Source organism: Diceros bicornis, chromosome 28 (assembly GCF_020826845.1).
Source record: "Diceros bicornis minor isolate mBicDic1 chromosome 28, mDicBic1.mat.cur, whole genome shotgun sequence".
NCBI classification, from domain to species: domain Eukaryota; kingdom Metazoa; phylum Chordata; class Mammalia; order Perissodactyla; family Rhinocerotidae; genus Diceros; species Diceros bicornis.
Window position 1 is genome coordinate 44,041,945 of NC_080767.1, and position 16,475 is coordinate 44,058,419.

Genomic DNA, 16,475 nt, shown 5'->3' on the forward strand with positions numbered 1-16,475 from the left:
CACAAGACATACTGAATGTGCACTTGAAAAGAATGTCTTTTGCTGTTGTTGAGTCCAGTGCTCAATACTGTTCAATAAATTAATTAATTAATTAAGGTGGTTGATAGTGTTGTTCAGATTTCCTATATCTTTGCAGACTTTCTATCTACCTTGTCTATCGATTACTGAGAGAAAAGTTAAAGTCACCAATTATAACTGTGGATCTATTTCTCCTCTCAGTTCTGTCAGTTTCTGTTCCACTTCTGAGATTATGTATTTGAAACTCTGTTGTGAGGTGCACACACACGTGGGACGGTTCTGTCTTCTTGGTGAGTGATGTCCCTTGTTTATCCCTGGTGACATTCCTTGGTTTGACGTCTGCTCTGTCTGATATTAACACAGCCCTTCAGTTTTCTGTTAATTCGAGTTTTCATGGGATAGCTTTTCCCATCCCTTTATCTTTTATCTAAGTCTTTACATTTAAAGTTTCATGGAGTCAGCATATAGTTGGATCTTGGTATTTCCATCCAGTCTGTCGATCTCTGTCATTTAATTGGTGTATTCAATGTTATTATTGATACAGTTAGGTTTAGGTTACAATTTTCTGGAGAATGTTGATTTTTTTTAGCAGGTTATCAGGTTAGATTCAGACACAAGTTCTGTCCTACCACCTGTGGGCAGTGGGTTCCAAAGTGCAGCCCCTGATGCTTTCTCTGTCCTGCACAGGTGCCACTCGGGGGTTAGTCCAAGATCTGGGCTGAGGCTGACTCTTCATTCAGCTCTCATGGTCTGTGCTGCACTGCTGGGTCTTCCCTGAGGCTTGTAGAGGTTCACAGACTTAGAAGATCCACTTCTCCAGATGCCTTCTTCTGGGATCCACTCACTCACCCTCTGAAAGAGGGGTTCCTACTGGAGCTCTGGCTTCCTGACTGGGCTGCCACTCAGAGCAGGGAGACAACAGAGGAAACCCAGGAGCTCCCCCAACGTGGGCTGCTTCTCCAGCTTTGATTCCCACCCACAATGTGCCTGCTTTTATTTTCAGAGTCTTCAGTAATTGCTTTTTGCATTTTGTCCAGAGTTTTTAGTTGTAATCAGCAGAAGAGAGAGGTGGTAGGGGCATCACCCTGCCACAGCACAACCGGAACCCTATTTTAGTTTTACTGAAGATAAAATCTTAATTTCCTTCTTCTTTGAGAGCCAGAATGAAGAAGCCTAATAAATCACCACAGACAGCAGCTCCCCTGTGTGACAAGACTTATTGCAGCTGCTGTTAGAGAGAACTCTGTTTTACTTTCAGATGCTCGGACACGCAAGCAAGAATGTAAGCAAGGTGAACCCAATCTCCTGACGTCGCTGTACCCTAAAGCAAACCTGGCAAATGCCCCTCCTGCTGCACAGCCCTGCGCACCAGGAACAACACTAGGCCTATGGTTCTCAAGACGTGCTAAGTGAGCTCTAGGACTCAGTTCTATTTCTTCTGCTTGGAATCCTTTCTGCTCTTTCAAATCCTTTATAAAGAGAAAGTTGTCCCCTAAGAGACTCACAACCACACCACAAGAAACATGAGCACAGAACAGCACTGGGCAGTTGCCTGCAGGTGTCTAAGGAGGGGAATTACAGGCCAGCTCCAGATTCCCAGGCCAGAGGTCCCAGCATGCCCCCTCACCATTTATGCACCACTTGGTTGCTCTGTGGAGAGTGGACCCCCTCTTCTTCGGGCTCACAGGGTGTGGATGGTGTATCTCGGACACGGCCTCACCCTATTTCCTGGCTGTCTCTACAGGACCCGTGAAGCCAGTGCATCTCCCACTCACCAGTGAGTCAAGCAGCTTGGAGACCCTAGGAGAACCGGGAGGGATGTCTCCACAAACCCCATCAGACGGCAACTCTCATCTCTGTTCCAGAATCAGAGAACAGTGTGTGTGTGTGTGTGTGTGTGTGTGTGTTTGGAGGGAAGGTGGGAAAAAGAATGACAACTTAGCGGCTGTTGCCAAAATGGCTTGTGGGCATTTTATTTTCAAATTGACTTGTCAGAAAAACAATGCTCTCATCCTCATCTAAAATCAAGAAACTATGAAAACCACAGGCAGAGGCTGCGCTGCTGGGGTGTGAACAAAGCCCAGGTACCGACCCCCAAGAAAGCCTCATACTAGCACGTGTTTACAAATGTCCTCAGCAGCACAGGGCACAACAGAAAACAACTGTAAACAACCTAAATGTCAACCAGCAACAGAGAGATCAACAGTGTAGATGGCTGGATGAGAAAACCTGTCCACGTGGAGGGCTCTTACGCTAACACTCCTGCACACACCAAGGACGCTGCAGGAGGACTGTGTACTGTGTGATGCACTCCTCAGTGAGTCCTGCACAATCACACCACACAGGGGGAGCAGCCGCCCCCAGGGAAAGGAGAGGGTGAAAGGTGGGTGGGTGACTGCACAACACTGACAGCTTACAGCTAACCGGAGTGACAGCTAGCTCATAACCTGGGTGACAGCTGACAGGTCTGCCTACTATGGTGTGCTTTTTGGTATAGCTCAAGTATTTCATAACAAATTTATAAAAATTAAAATAATAGGGGGAGGTGGAGTTGGAGGAAGGTGGTCAAAAGCACAGACTTCGGGTTATAAGACACATAAGTGCTGAGGATGTGATGCACAGCACGCAGACCACAGCCAACACTGCTGGACGACGTATAGGAACGTGCTGAGAGTAGATCTGAGTTCTCATCACAAGGAGAAATTTCTTTTCTTTTTATTGTATCTGTGTGAGATGATGGATGTTAACCAAACCTATTGTGGTAATCATTTCACAATATATGTTAATCAGACCATCATGCTGCATACCTTAAATTTATAAAGTGATATGTGTCAATTATTTCTCAATAAAACTGGAAAGAAAAGTAAATAAAAGAAGAATCAAAATTATCTCAGTGTCAAAAGAATATATTGTTACTTCAATTGGAAAAAAAATCATACAGCCTACTGCCCACTAAAAACGGTAGTCAGAAGGTAAAGGTTTATCTCCTTTCCCTCCTGGCACACGTGCTCATCTCTGCTCTATTAAAAAGATACAGGGGCCAGCCCAGTGGCGCAAGCGGTTAAGTGTGCACGCTCTGCTGTGGTGGCCTGGGGGTCGCTGGTTCGGATCCCGGGCGCACACCGACGCACTGCTTGGCAAGCCATGCTGTGGTGACGTCCCATATAAAGTGGAGGAAGATGGGCACGGATGTTAGCTCAGGGCCAGTCTTCCTCAGCAAAAAAAGAGGAGGATTGGCAGATGTTAGCTCAGGGCTGATCTCCTCACACACACACACACAAAAAAGATACAGGGCCGGCCCCGTGGCATAGAGGTTAAGCGCGCGCACTCCGCTGCTGGCGGCCCAGGTTCGGATCCCGGGCGTGCACTGAGGCACTGCTTCTCAGGCCATGCTGTGGTGATGTCCCATATAAACTGGAGGAAGATGGGCACAGACGTTAGTCCAGGGCCAGTCTTCCTCAGCAAAAAGAGAAGGATTGGCAGATGTTAGCTCAGGGCTGATCTTCCTCACAAAAATAAATAAATAAATAAATAATAAAAAGGAAAAAACAAAACAAAACAGGGCAACCAAAAAAAAAAAAAAGATACAAACCTCCAAGGATGAAGAAAAAAGCTAAGAGCAGATGAGACACGTCAACAACATTTTGGAAGCTGATGAAAAGTAAGTGACAGAGTGACAGCTAATGGAGCTAACAGGCTGTCCAACAAAAGTTGAAACGTTCTCTTTAGGGTATAGAGCCAAGAAGGTGAAAACTGATCCTCGCAGGCTAGTGGGCCCACACCCCCTTCCCTCCCCTGCAGTTGGCCACCGGTGTTCTTCTGGAGAAGGTGAAGCAGACAGGTCTAAGCACCGGGACGTCAGGCACAGCCATGAGCCGAGTGCCATCTTACACCTGGGCCAGAGGACAGTGTGCACCTGGATGAGAGCACCCCCAGACTCCTTCCCCGACTCCACGGCAATCTCACCACAGCAGAATATTGGCAGATTCTTCTCTGGGACTCTGCCCTAGAGAAAAGACCTAGACACTGACATGTAACACTCATCTGCCTCTGTCACAGAGGGGCAAACTACATACAGTCCAAGGGCCAAATCCCACCCAGCACCTGTTTTAGTAGATAAAGCTTTACTGGAACACAGCCACGCATGTTCATTTACACTAGGATGGCCAAACTGAGCAGCTGCAGCAGAGACCCACAGAGCCTAAAACAGTGACCCCCTGGCCTCTACATCACGTTACACTCGCTTGTGCCAAGCCTCCTATAAGCGCTCTCTCTGCCTCTGGCCTCTCTGGTCCCACATTCTGGTCTTATGACATGTCTGCGCTGATCTGCACTGGTTGTGCAGCCAGGTCTGATGTGACTTCACTCTCAAGTAAATGGGCTGTCGGGAACAGGAAAGGCCCGGATCTGAAAGACGCAAGCCAAAGTAAACAGGGAAGAGAAACTCACAGGAGCCAGAGATGACATGGGGAGCAAAAGAAAACCTCGTCTTACTTCATCCATGAAAAAAGAACAAGACATTATTTAAAAAAAAAAAAAAAATTCAGAGGAGAAAAAAGAGCTCTTGAAATAAAAAACATGATGACAGAAATTTAAAATTCATGGACGTTTGGAAAATAAAGTTGAGGAAGTCTCCTGGAAAGCACCACCAAAAGTTAACGGTAGTGTAGAATGAAGACAATTCTAGATTTGTAAGGGCTAAAACTCTCTTGCATCCTCTCGGGAAGCTGACGAAGGATCTGCTCCCCAAACCAAGAAGAAAGAAAGGACCCCAGGGCGAGCGAGGGGCAAGAACCCGAGGGGAGTGGCCCGGCGAGCGGGAGGTCAGACAGGACAAGAGGACGGGGCTCAAGGGAGCGCTGGGTCAGCGTGTCAGTGCAAGAAATGCGCAGAAGACTAAGCAACCAAGAAGGAGGTGACTGTGCACTGGGGAGAACAAAGTCCAAGGAGAGGAACTTCCTGCAGGGCCCACAGGCTGGGTGTGATGGGAGGAACAAGACCGCATGGGTGGGGCTTCATGGGAGGAGCTGGGAGGAGCAGGCAGGAGAGCAGGGCAACCAAGAGAGCTGCCTTCGTTTTCCAGGCCAGGAAGTCGACAGGGATCTAAAACGCAAGAATTACGGAACAGCAAGAGAAGCAGTTTGCGCAGAGGAGCCGAAAAGAGCTGGGAGTGGTTTTTCCAGGGAGGGTGCAGTGGAACAGATAACTGTGGTTCATAAAACATCAAATACATTTTTAGAATTTGTCCACGTTGTTTGAATGAGAATTAAAATTTTTTTTCAATGACAAAAACGTTTGGTGAGGCAAAAGTGACATCCTTTCAAATGATCAACTAGTATACAATACAGGGGCTGGCCCCGTGGCTTAGCGGTTAAGTGCACGCACTGCACTACTGGCGGCTCGGGGTTCGGATTCCGAGCGCGCACCAATGCACGGCTTGTCCGGCCATGCTGAGGCTGCGTCCCACATACAGCAACTAGAAGGATGTGCAACTATGACATACAACTATCTACTGGGGCTTTGGGGAAAAAAAAGGAAAAAAAGGAGGAGGATTGGCAATAGATGTTAGCTCAGGGCTGGTCTCTCTCAGCAAAGAGGAGGATTGGCATGGATGCTAGCTCAGGGCTGATCTTTCTCACAAAAAAAAGAAAAAAACGATAAGAGTTATAAAAAAAAAAAAAAACTAGTTACAATACAGAATCGTTTCTCTCCAACATCATTCATTCTCCTCTCCCACCTCCGCAGGGGAGATGGAGCCCTGCCCCCAAGGAGGAGGGGTAGGGCCAACCACCGACATCAGGCCCAGCCAACTGCAGCAGGCTGGGAGAAGGGGTGACCCCGGCCCTGCTCACAGCACATGACTCTGCAAGAACCAGCGTTCAACCCAAAAGACACAACGAGATCTGGATCAGCCGTAGAACAAGAAAGAACAGAGAAGGCCTCCAACCAAGTCTGCGCTGAAGCTATTTTTTGCTTAAACCCAGTCGAGGTGGAGAGAGGTGCAGAGCCACCTACTCCCTAATTTACCTCCATGTACACTGACAGCCCGTCTAGACCTCCTGGCCTTCTCAGGCCCACCAGTGCACCTTACAAATTCAGACGCACACCAGCCAGAGCCCCCCAGAGCTGTGCAGAGTGGCTCCGTGGCCCAGACCCCACTCTGGCCTGAACTGCATGTCCTGGTACCCTCTCCCAGCACAACGCTCCAGGCAGAGGCTGCCTCCAGGCCGCGTGCCAGCCTTTCAAGAGGGGTCAGCCTTGCTCAGAGGAGGTGGTGCCTCTCTCAGCCCAGTCTGGTGTCTTGTGAAGACACACTAGGTCCCAGGGGCACAGCAAGATGACAAAGTCCCGTCCATGCCTCCACTCCAGGCCTCAGAACAGCTCAAAGCAGGTCTGTGCTGGTCTGACGGGTCAGGGTGAGCACACTGAACACCCCCAAAGTCTCTGTTTGGAGCACGAGAACTCAGCGCTGGACTGGAAGACAACCACCAAGGGCTCCACTGTCATGTGCGTCACACAAGGACCAGGACTCTGGGCCCTGCGTGGATGCACCCTGCCAAGGTTCTGGCTAACTGCCCTGGAGACCCCTCTGTGCAACGTCTGGAGAAACTGAGGACAAGTCACCTCAATATACAGCAAAAATGAAAACAAAGGGGATAGCTTCAATGGACAAGATTAAAATCAAATACACCTTTTGAGTTACACAAGTGTATGCATTTATCAAAACTCAGCTAATGTATACTTAAGATTTGTTTTATTGTACATAGATTCTACTCGGAAGAAAAAGAAAATTAAACAAATATTAAATTCTAGTTAATGGGGAGGGAAGGAGGCACGCTGAGCTGAGACTTTTTGCAGCTGGTGATGGGCACACAAATTGATTTTACTATTCTGTCTACTTTTGAATATGTTTGAGATGTTCCATAATAAAAAGTTTAAGCCTCACAAGATAACATGAGATGCTATTTTTTAACCGACTGGACTAGTAAAGGTCAAATGTGGACGGCTCGCTAGTTGGTGGGATGAGGAAACGGGCACCTTGCATGCGACTGGTGTCGCCCCTTGATCCAGCAAGTCTCTCCTAAGGATGCGTCCTAAGGTTGGTTTCCTAACATATGAAATGATGTCCACACAAGACCATTCGCTGCAACAACGAACAGCCAAAGACTGGGAACAACAGAGAGACACACATTAGCCCAGGAGAGCCAGAGAGGGTTCCTCCTGTGAAGGGGCCTCGGGGCCTGAAGGAGGAGGATGTGTTTTCACTACACAACGTTTTGTACCTTCTGAATCTTGGGCCACATGCATGCATTACCCAGTCCAAAAAATGATCATTTAAGAGACAGTCAAAATCTGTAGGCAAACGCCCAGCTCTTCTTAAACAGATATTCCAAGTTGCTCCCATGCACACCCCCGACCTCCTAGGGGTGCCTCCCGTCCCAGAACAGCCCCTCCTCACTGTGGAGAACTGGCCTTGGCACTGAGGACCTGCTGTCCAGGTGAAGCTGGGCAGATGGGGGGACTCACGGTAATGACGTCCAGGATGCTGAGGAGACTGTGGACACTGTCTCCGGCCAGAACCTCTTTCACCACCACCTCCATGCCGTCCTGCGCTCGGGAAGCAGAGCAGAGTGGTCCACTGGCGGGAGGTCTGGCCCAGCCCAGGCCAGCTAGGTAAACCAACCTCCTCTGCCACCTATCTCGAGGGGCAGAGGCCGCACCCTAGGCAACTTGTGGGAATTAGAGGGGTGACAAGCTCCAAACCAGAGGACAGAAAAAATGAGGATGAATGAGCAGAATGAAGCAACCCAGCCCAGCCCAGGCACGACCTTTCAACCCCATGACTTGTGTTTACTGGTAAGATTTAGACTGCATTTTACAAAACCTAAGTGAGTTTGCTGGCATAGCTAGAAGAGCTGTGAGAGCCAAATTTAGTCATTTTCGGTATAAACAATAGCATTTTGATATATTTTCCCACTAGATTAAAAGAGAAAGAAAACCATGCAACACTGGTGATTTAACATAGGAACTTCATCTCAGCTTGACCCAGGAAAAGCCTTTTGAACTTGTTCAAACCAGTACTGGTCCCCCTCCATGAGCCCTTCCATCTGGCCCAAAGGCTCCAGCACTTTTGGGGAAGGCCTGTCAGCTGGATGACCACAGCCCTGGACCTTGATGGCCTGACTACAGGAGACTGGATGAAGGCCATTTCCTTTCTAACAATCCCATCAAGTCCAGACACAGCGGAAGCTACACAGGTGAGAATTCTACCCTGACAACACCAGGGTCTAGAAACCGAAGAACATGCAAGAACCATCCCGGGTCAGGGCCCACCCCCAGGACTCTGGCAGGTAGGAACTTCGCACAGTCTGGGGTGACCTTGTACGTCTGGGGTTTGCTAAGTGTCTGCTTTAAAAAATAACAACTGGTGGGAAGCCTGGGTCACAAATGTCCGGGCAATGAATCCATTTGTTCCTCCTGGAAAGCAGCAAGACCTCACTAGGTGTGGCTTGGAGGTCACCCTCTGGCAATTGTGATTGAAGGGTATAATTTAACAGAGGCAGGAAGCAAGTATTTAGCTTCAGCTGAATTAGGAACTTAAACTTATTTATTAAAATTATTATATTGGGGTCGGCCCCGTGGCGTAGTGGTTAAGTGCACCCGCTCCGGTGCTGGTGGCCCTGGTTCAGATCCTGGGTGCGCACTGAGGCACCGCTTGTCAGGCCACGCTGTGGCGGCGTCCCATATAAAGTGGAGGAAGATAGACACAGATGTTAGCCCAGGGCCAGTTCTCCTCAGCAAAAAGAGGATTGGTACGGATGTTAGCTCAGGGCTGACATTCCTCACAAAAAAAAAAAAAACTTAGAAGGGAAAAATAAAAATAAAATCATCATAAATTATTTATAAATTATTTATAATCTGAGTTAAATTATTTATAATCTGAAACCTGAAAATAAGGCAAGGGTGCAATTGATCATGGCAGATCAACACCCAACCACTGAGAGGTGTTCTGAGGAGTGGGCAAGACATTTCAAAATGCTTAAAATGCATCAGGTGAAATGCAGAAATAAAACCACTAAATGCCACAGAAACCACTAAATGACAGGCACGTGTGTGAAAGATAACACACCAATGTCAAAAGAGCAGCTGTGTTCCAGTGTGGGCATCAAAGTGTGCCTTTTTCCCCAAAGAACTAAAATTTTAAAATTTGCACTAACTTTTCAGTGGAAAGCTTTAAAAAATTTTACAATGGCAATCTCTAAGTAAAAGCACAACAGATGCGCACCCTCCACTCCACTCGGCACCCCAGCCTCCTGCACACGTGACAGGCGCTCTTACCGCATCCTGGATGCAGACTTCCAGCCGCCCGTCCTGCACCACGTAGATGCTGGTGTCCGGCTCCCCTGGCCGGAAGACGTGCTCCCCTTCGAGCAGCTGCACAAAGACCATGTGTTTGCAAAGTTCCAGGAACAGTGGCTTCTCGAAGTGGCCCAGGACCCTGCAAAAACCAGAGCACACATGGGACACCCTCCAGGAAGGAGGAAAGGAGGGACAGCTTTTGAAAGAGGCTGACGGGGACACAGGCCACCACCACCGCTGGCCAAATGCACAGAGCGAGCTTTCACAGGGCTGCAGGCCCCGTGGCACCAGCAGCCTGGAATCGCTGTCAGGACAGAAGCTGAAACTTCGGGAATACTCATAAGCTGTTTTCCCATCAGCTCAAAGAACTCTCAAGCCATGACTGTGAATTTGAACCAGATGCATAACCAAGGGCAGGTAGAGAAGCGCCCTTCCTGGACAGGGAAATGGTGCTAGAAAGAGGAAAGGGGTTTCCAAAGAGAGATGGCAGGGAACCCAGATGTGCAACTTTTGGTCCGGCTACACACTTCCCACACCTGCTCCGAGTCTCCTCCTGAAGAGGAAAACACTGACAAGCAAAGAAGCACGACAGGAAAGAACCAGCAAGGAGGTTCTGCTGCCTGCCAGGGGCAGAGGCAGCAGCAGGAGAGCAGCTTTGCAGCCATCAGCGACCACAGCAAACGTAAGCCTCAGACACCAGACCGAAGCCGGTCCCCAGCAAGCAGGCCTCCTGCGCCTGGCTTCTCTCTTACCGAACGTTTTTCAGCATGTACAATACTTCTGACGGCAGGTGAGAATTCTTCACGTCAAACTCCGTGAGGTCAGCCTCCAGCAGGGAGGGCGGGGGTTCCTTTGGCTGCAGGGTAGGGTATTCCTTCTTGAAACGCAGAATCCTACAAAGCAGAAATCCACACACCTGGAGCAGAAGCCCAAAGGGGTTCAAAGCAGACAGCATGAGAGCTGTGAACCCTGAGGCGGGGAAGCCACAGGCAGTGGCGACATCCAGTAGGCTCGCCAGGGCGCACCGGGGAGGGCAGTCAGGATGCAAGGGGGTCTGAGGGGCACCCAATACCTCTTGGCCAAAGACAACACCTTGGTCCTCTTTCTCACCCGCTGCCGGGGGGCAGCTGTGCTCCCCACAAGCGTGTGGGGGAGTGTGGTCACCTGCAGAGTGAAAGGGAGAGGCCAAGTCACGACCCTGCAACTGGCCGGATCCAGTTTTCAACCTCAGGGGTCAGTCCCAGCCCTCAGGACCCACCCTGTGGAATGACTGCCCAGTCCTAACACCTGGCTGCCCAGGGTACGGAGAACCATCCTTGGTGCTGTTGAGACACACCACATGACCATGTCCCCAAGCAGCCAGTGCTCTCAGAGCTCCGAGTCCTCAGGCCTGTGTCCCCTCCGCCTGGAAGGCTGACTTTGCTCTGCATCTCCTCTGTCATGCTGGCATGGCAACCCCTTCCCACGGCCCTTTAAAAGCCTGCCCTGTCCGGCTCTGCCCGCCTCCCCGCCTCCCTTTCTCCACCCCAGGTCCCTGCACAATCATCCCAGGTCTGGAAGCTCTTTGCCCCTTCCCCACAGTCGAGGCCAACTCAATTACCCCCAACAGTGGTGGTGAGGTATGCAGAACGCCTGATTCCTACCCTGGATACTGGCAGGCCCCCGTGGGCAGCCATTGCCCCTCACTGTCCCCCAGCTCCCCGAGATGCGTCTGCCCCACGGTGTCAGCTGTGGTTGTGGGTGTGTGGTCACCACGACTCTCCTTCCCTCCTGGGGGTCCCAGCACCCTGGGACCCCGTTCCTGTCTTCCTCAGCCCAGGTTCAGTTTGCCACTGTACAGTCCTCAGAGGGACAACGGGTGGATGGCCCCCCACCCGACCATTCACCGGCTCCTTCAAGACCTGCTCGGGGTCTCTGTGTGGCCCTGCATGAGGCTGCAAGGCGGCCCTGCACGCTGTCCCCACACGCCAGGGCCCGGGCCCTGCCAGACAGAGCAGGCCGCAGCGGTGTCCAGGCTCTACACAGCACCACAGCCCGCCGGCTGGTCAACTCATCCTCCCTTCCACAATGCCTGACACTGCCGAGGACGAGAAAGCCACGCAAGGATACCCACATACCTTCTCGTCTGATACCTCAAGTTTTCTGCAAAGAACACGAATTAATCGTGTAACCAGAGAAAAGTAACAAATAGAGGTTACTTTAAAACATCAGAAATTATTTTAAGCCTGTATTTTAAGCACCATAAGCCTCTGGGCGGTCTGTCCAGCCCTTCCTGATCTTGGGGTGGAAGGGGGCTGGGGGTAATCAGGAAGAGCTGCACCAGGCTGCTTATTCCCAAGATGAGTGCTCAACACTGAAAAGGCAGCCTCACAGCCTCCACCTCATGGGGACCTGGCCCCAAATCCTGGCAGGACCACTCATCTCAGCACCGGAACCAGGACCCTCTGTGCCCACGTGCCCCAGGTTTCTCGTCGTCTTTTCTAGTGAAGACAAACATCCACCTCACAGGGCCAGTGAGGCCCCCATCTCCTCGCCCTTGCCAAAGCAGTCTCGAGTGCTTCACCCCAGCTCCACCCCACGCCCCGAGGCAAGGAGCTGCTCCCTATGCCAGGTGGAGGCAAGGCCTCTGGGACGAGGGCAGCGCCCACCAGGGGCTTCCAGGGGTCCCATTCCACAGGGGCCTGTAGGAAGGGAGCCCTGTGTCCCCCAGGGCCTGCAGCACAAGTTACCTTCCTCATGATCTTCCTGCCGTAAAACATCACTTTGTCTCTCTTCCGGAACCTGTACTGAGGAGTGGGCTGCACTTGTCCTGCGGGGGGAGCAGAGGGGCCGCCTGAGCCACGGCCAGGGCACCTCGAGGTGTGAGGGCTCTGGGAGGGCAGCCTGGGGGATGAGTGGTGCGCACACTGAATTCATCCTGCCCCTGCTACGTCACACAGCATGTGGGAAAGGCACACAGCCTCTCGTCCCAGGGCTGACAGACCAGCTCACAGGAAGCAGGAATCGCATCTCTTCTCATTGCAGCCAGGTTCGGAAACCAGAACTGAGAAAGCTCCGAACAGACTCAAATTCTGTGGATCCAACGTGCTCAGCCTCAGCCTAGACACGCCAGCAGTTTCCAGCAAAGGCCACCATGGGCTTGAGGGCTGCTCTGGGGAGCTCAAAACATGTCGCGGGCCATCCAAACGTCCCCCCACCCTTCCGAGTCCTCGTCCTCCTCCCTCTAGAGCCGGAGTCCGAAACAAGATACTCACGGAATTGGCTAACCCTTCTGTACACAAAAAAGACAGTGACGCCAACGAGGGCCAGGGCCAGGAGGGCTCCAATCACAATCCCCGTCAGCTGGGCAAGGTCACAGACAGAGCTCCTGTCAGTAAGGCCACCGCAGAGCCCCTCCCGACCCTGACCACAGCCTGGGCACAAAAGGGCCGGGGGCAGCCACGGGTGAAACAGGTCACAGAACCTGCGACCCACCCCTCGCCTGGGAGCACCTGAGGTGGTTACCATGGTGGACTGCAAAGGCTGCTCCGTCAGCTGCAGCCCCCAGGATCGCAGAGTAGCATCCAGACAGAAGCCAGCCTGGAGAAGAACACCGCAGTCAGGCCGGGCCAGGATGGGCATGGCCCTGGCTTCCCAGGACAGCAAGAATAGAGCTGTCGGTCACGGAGGATGTCAGCAACCCTGGAGATCTCCAGAAAAGAAGCGATCTTCTGGGTTGCTGAGGTCCTCTGAGCCCATCTGCTCAGAAGCACGTGGACAGCAACCTGTCTCCCACAGGTATCTCAGGGACAGCGGGCAGGGGCCAGCAGCTGTGCCGTGTTGATGAAGCTCTAGGCATCATTAATACATCTGAATCCTAAATCCTCGGCTGTCCAGTTCCTCAGGATGCAAGTGCAGAGGAGCAAGCCCGGCTGGCCACAAGTGGTACAAAGGCCATCTCTCAGTGCCCTCTGATCACTAACAGGACCACGTGCTGCTGGTCCCGGGGCACAGGGAATCCCACACACCAGCAGAGCTGGGAAACTCCACGGAGGCGTCTGGATTCTGACATTAAATACCAGCTCACAGCAGAGAAGGGCTCTCTATGCCTGCTCCCCTACTGCCTCCCAGGGAATGAGTTCACAGTGGCTTCAGAATTCCAGACCCAAGGGAGGGAGAAAAGAGAAAAAAGTGAATGCAGGATGGTGAATGGGCAGATGGCTGGTGCCACTCATATGGAGGATGCTGGTTGATTCCCCAAGATGAAAATGAAAACAAGAGCAAAACCAGCCAAACAAGCAGCCACTCGCCATTCCTCCTGGGATCACACACCTCTTCCCAAGTAGTCAGGAACAGGATGGGGTGGGGGTAGGGGACACTTGTCAATCCTTTCAAGTTTCTACATAAGTACCAAGGACTGAAGTAGCTTGCGCCATCCTTCAGAGAGCCAGGACCAGACACAGCATTGATGCCAGAACACCCAAGGAAATCGAAGGGCAGGACGCTGAGAAAGCATCTCAGAATGTTGCATCAAGACAGAATAAGTAAGTGCTCTGAAAAACTCAATCTTTTAAACTTGGCTCAGGAGGCAAATGGAAGCAGTGGGGGCTCGGTGGGGCCTCAGAGCTGAGGCACCCAGCCCCTTCTGGCCCAAACTGTGCTCAGCTCACAAGAACTTGTCAGTTAGAGAGCAGAAGAGCACCCACCACCACACCCTTCGTGTGAATGTGTCCTTCGGAGCTCAACCACCACTGGGAGGACAGCCCGGCCCACCCAGGGAAAGGGTCCCACGGCGTCCCCTAACCTATTTACACCGTCTCCTACAGGCGGGCACCTCAGACTCTTTCAGTTTTTCGCCGTTGTTTTAACGCAGCTAATGTCCTGGTTTAGGAGTAAAGGCCTTTGTAACCTGACTACAGACAGTCAGCTGAGAAAAACACCCTACGACAAGACAGCAGGTGAAGTCCTCAGGGGAAGCAGGAACTGACAGCTGCGACTCCGGGGAGAAGGGGCAGGGCCCAGCGACAGGGGCAGAGGGGCCTGAGGCCCACCCCACACCGGGCTGAAAGGAGCCGGCAGAGCAGACGCTAACCCCCTTTCCCTGGTCCAGTAATGCCCCAGCGGGGAATTCTAAGGCTCTGATCCGTCCTTGGGCTCCTCCTGTTCCGTACCTCTGGGCCGGCGTCCTCTCGCTCCATGGCTGGAAACCAAACAGCGAAGGTGAGAAGGAGAGACGGGTTCAAACCCCGCGGCCCCGGCTCGGGCGGCAGAGCAGCGCTCTCAGCCCTTCTCCGGCTCCTCTCCCCGAGCGAGCTCTGGCTGCGGGGAGACCCTGCGGAGACACCGCGCTCTCCACAAGAGGCCGCCCTGTCGGAAGCCCCGGCGCCACCTCGCTCGCTGTAAACAGCGCCGTGTGGCCGCGCGGGAACCCGGGACCGCGGCCAAGTGCGGCTCCGCTCCCCGCCAGCGGTCAAGGGCGCGGGCGGGCGGCCGGCTCCGGGTGCCGGGAGGGGCTGCCGCCGGGGAGGGAGCTGGGCGGCGGCCCCAGCGGCCCGCGCGGGGACCGCCGCCCCGCGGGAGGAGCGCGGCCCCCGCCCCTGCGGCCCCAGGCCCCGAGAAAAGCGGCAGCAACGCAGGCTCTCTGTCTCCAAGCTCCCACCCAGAGACGCCGGGCGACGGCAGGCGCGGCGTCCGCGTCCGCGCCGTCCCGCGTGGGCACCCTCCTTCTCAGACCCTCCAGGGCTGCAGCCCCGGGACCCCGGCTCGGCGCCCCCAGTACCCTGCCCGGCCCCTGCCCGCCCCCAGGCCTGCGGCGGGACGGAGCCTTCCGTTTCCCAGCTGGGACAGCACCGCCCGGAGACCTGGAGGCAGCGACTTCGTGGGCGTAGGGGTCAGAGGAGCGGCGGAGTTTGCCGGCGTGGGATTTCGGGGGGCGTGGGGTTGGGGGGGCGTGGAGGTTAGAGAAGCGGCGGACTTGGGGGGCGTGGGGTTTCGGGGGCCCAGAGTTTTGCGGGGCGTGGGGTTGGGGCGGCGTGGAGTTTTGGGGGCCGTGGTTGAGGGCGTGGGGTTTGGGGGTCCGGAGTTTTGGAGGGGCGTGGGGTGTGGGGCAGCACTTGACGTCCGCGGTCTGAGAGGGCGCTCCCACAGGGTCCGGCTCCCACAGGCGGCTCACCGCGCATGGCAGGGCCGGGCGGGCCTGTGGGAGCCATGTCTGCCCTCCCATAGGCCGGACCCGAGGCTAGCTCAGGGCGTTCGACAGCAACTCACCGGGACCGCGCGCTGCCAAGCCCGCGCTCCCGACTCCCGCGCTCCGCTCGCTCCGCCCCACGCCCCGCCCCCGACGACTGCGCTCCCGACGTCCGCGCTCCCGACGCCCCGCCCCGACGACTGCCCTCTCCGGCGCCGGGTCTCCTCGTGCATTGGCCGAGTCCCCACCGGTCCCGCCCCATCGCTTGCCGAGGCTGCGCATTGGACGCGGCGTAGCCAATCGGAGCTGCTTTCGCCGCAGCGCGGAGGCGTGGGCGCCGGAAGCCGTCGTGGGCCCCAGAAGCCATCGTGGGCCCCGGAGGCGGAGCCTGGGTCCGCACAGGCTCTAGGGGGCCGCAGCCGGGCCGGTGTGGCAGGGCTCGGAGAGGGTTCGTGTGGTGTGGCGCCGGCATGGGCCTGCTGAGCGGGGTGGCCCGCTGCCTGGTGCGGGGCGCCGACCGGATGAGCAGGTGGACCAGCAAGCGGGGCCCGCGCACCTTCTGCAAGGGCCGCGGCGCCAAGGGCACCGGCGTCCACGGCCGCGGCGGGAAGTTCGTGCAGGTCCGGGAGATGGTCCCGGAGCTGGTGGTGCCCGACCTGGCCGGCTTCCGGCTCAAGCCCTACGTGAACTACCGCGCCCCGGCCGGCGCGGACGCGCCCCTGACGGCCGAGCAGCTCTTCCGGGACGCGGCGGCTCCTGCCATCGAGAGGGACTTCCGGGACGGCACCTTCGATCCCGAGCGCCTGGACAAGTACGGTTTCGAGCCCACCCAGGAGGGCAAACTCTTCCAGCTGTACCCCAAGAACTTCCCGCGCTAGGAGCGGGACGGCGCCGGGCCCGAGCGGCGGACTGCGCCCCGCCGCCCTCACTG

At 54.3% G+C, this 16,475-nt stretch overlaps 2 protein-coding genes across 9 annotated transcripts in view; one reads left to right on the forward strand and one right to left on the reverse strand.

The window, feature by feature from the left end:
* PNPLA7 (patatin like phospholipase domain containing 7) overlaps nucleotides 1-15,650 on the reverse strand; it is an 82,321-nt gene extending 66,671 nt beyond the window's left edge. For 4 of the 8 annotated variants that reach the window (XM_058524632.1, XM_058524629.1, XM_058524630.1 and 1 more), the window contains exons 1-9: nucleotides 15,530-15,608; nucleotides 14,529-14,557; nucleotides 12,883-12,957; nucleotides 12,633-12,720; nucleotides 12,108-12,187; nucleotides 10,451-10,542; nucleotides 10,131-10,271; nucleotides 9,358-9,517; nucleotides 7,546-7,626 (exon numbers count right to left, since the gene is read on the reverse strand). In XM_058524632.1, the coding sequence (XP_058380615.1) occupies nucleotides 7,546-7,626; nucleotides 9,358-9,517; nucleotides 10,131-10,271; nucleotides 10,451-10,542; nucleotides 12,108-12,187; nucleotides 12,633-12,720; nucleotides 12,883-12,957; nucleotides 14,529-14,557; nucleotides 15,530-15,566 (783 nt within the window). In that variant the 5' untranslated portion in view covers nucleotides 15,567-15,608. The other 4 variants (XM_058524631.1, XM_058524633.1, XM_058524635.1 and 1 more) reach the window with 4 other exon arrangements.
* Nucleotides 15,651-15,734: 84 nt separating this feature from the next.
* On the forward strand, nucleotides 15,735-16,470 carry MRPL41 (mitochondrial ribosomal protein L41). The gene has a single exon (XM_058524636.1). The coding sequence runs from the start codon at nucleotides 16,015-16,017 to the stop codon at nucleotides 16,420-16,422; it is 408 nt and encodes a 135-aa protein (XP_058380619.1). The 5' UTR covers nucleotides 15,735-16,014; the 3' UTR covers nucleotides 16,423-16,470.
* Nucleotides 16,471-16,475: the final 5 nt, after the last annotated feature.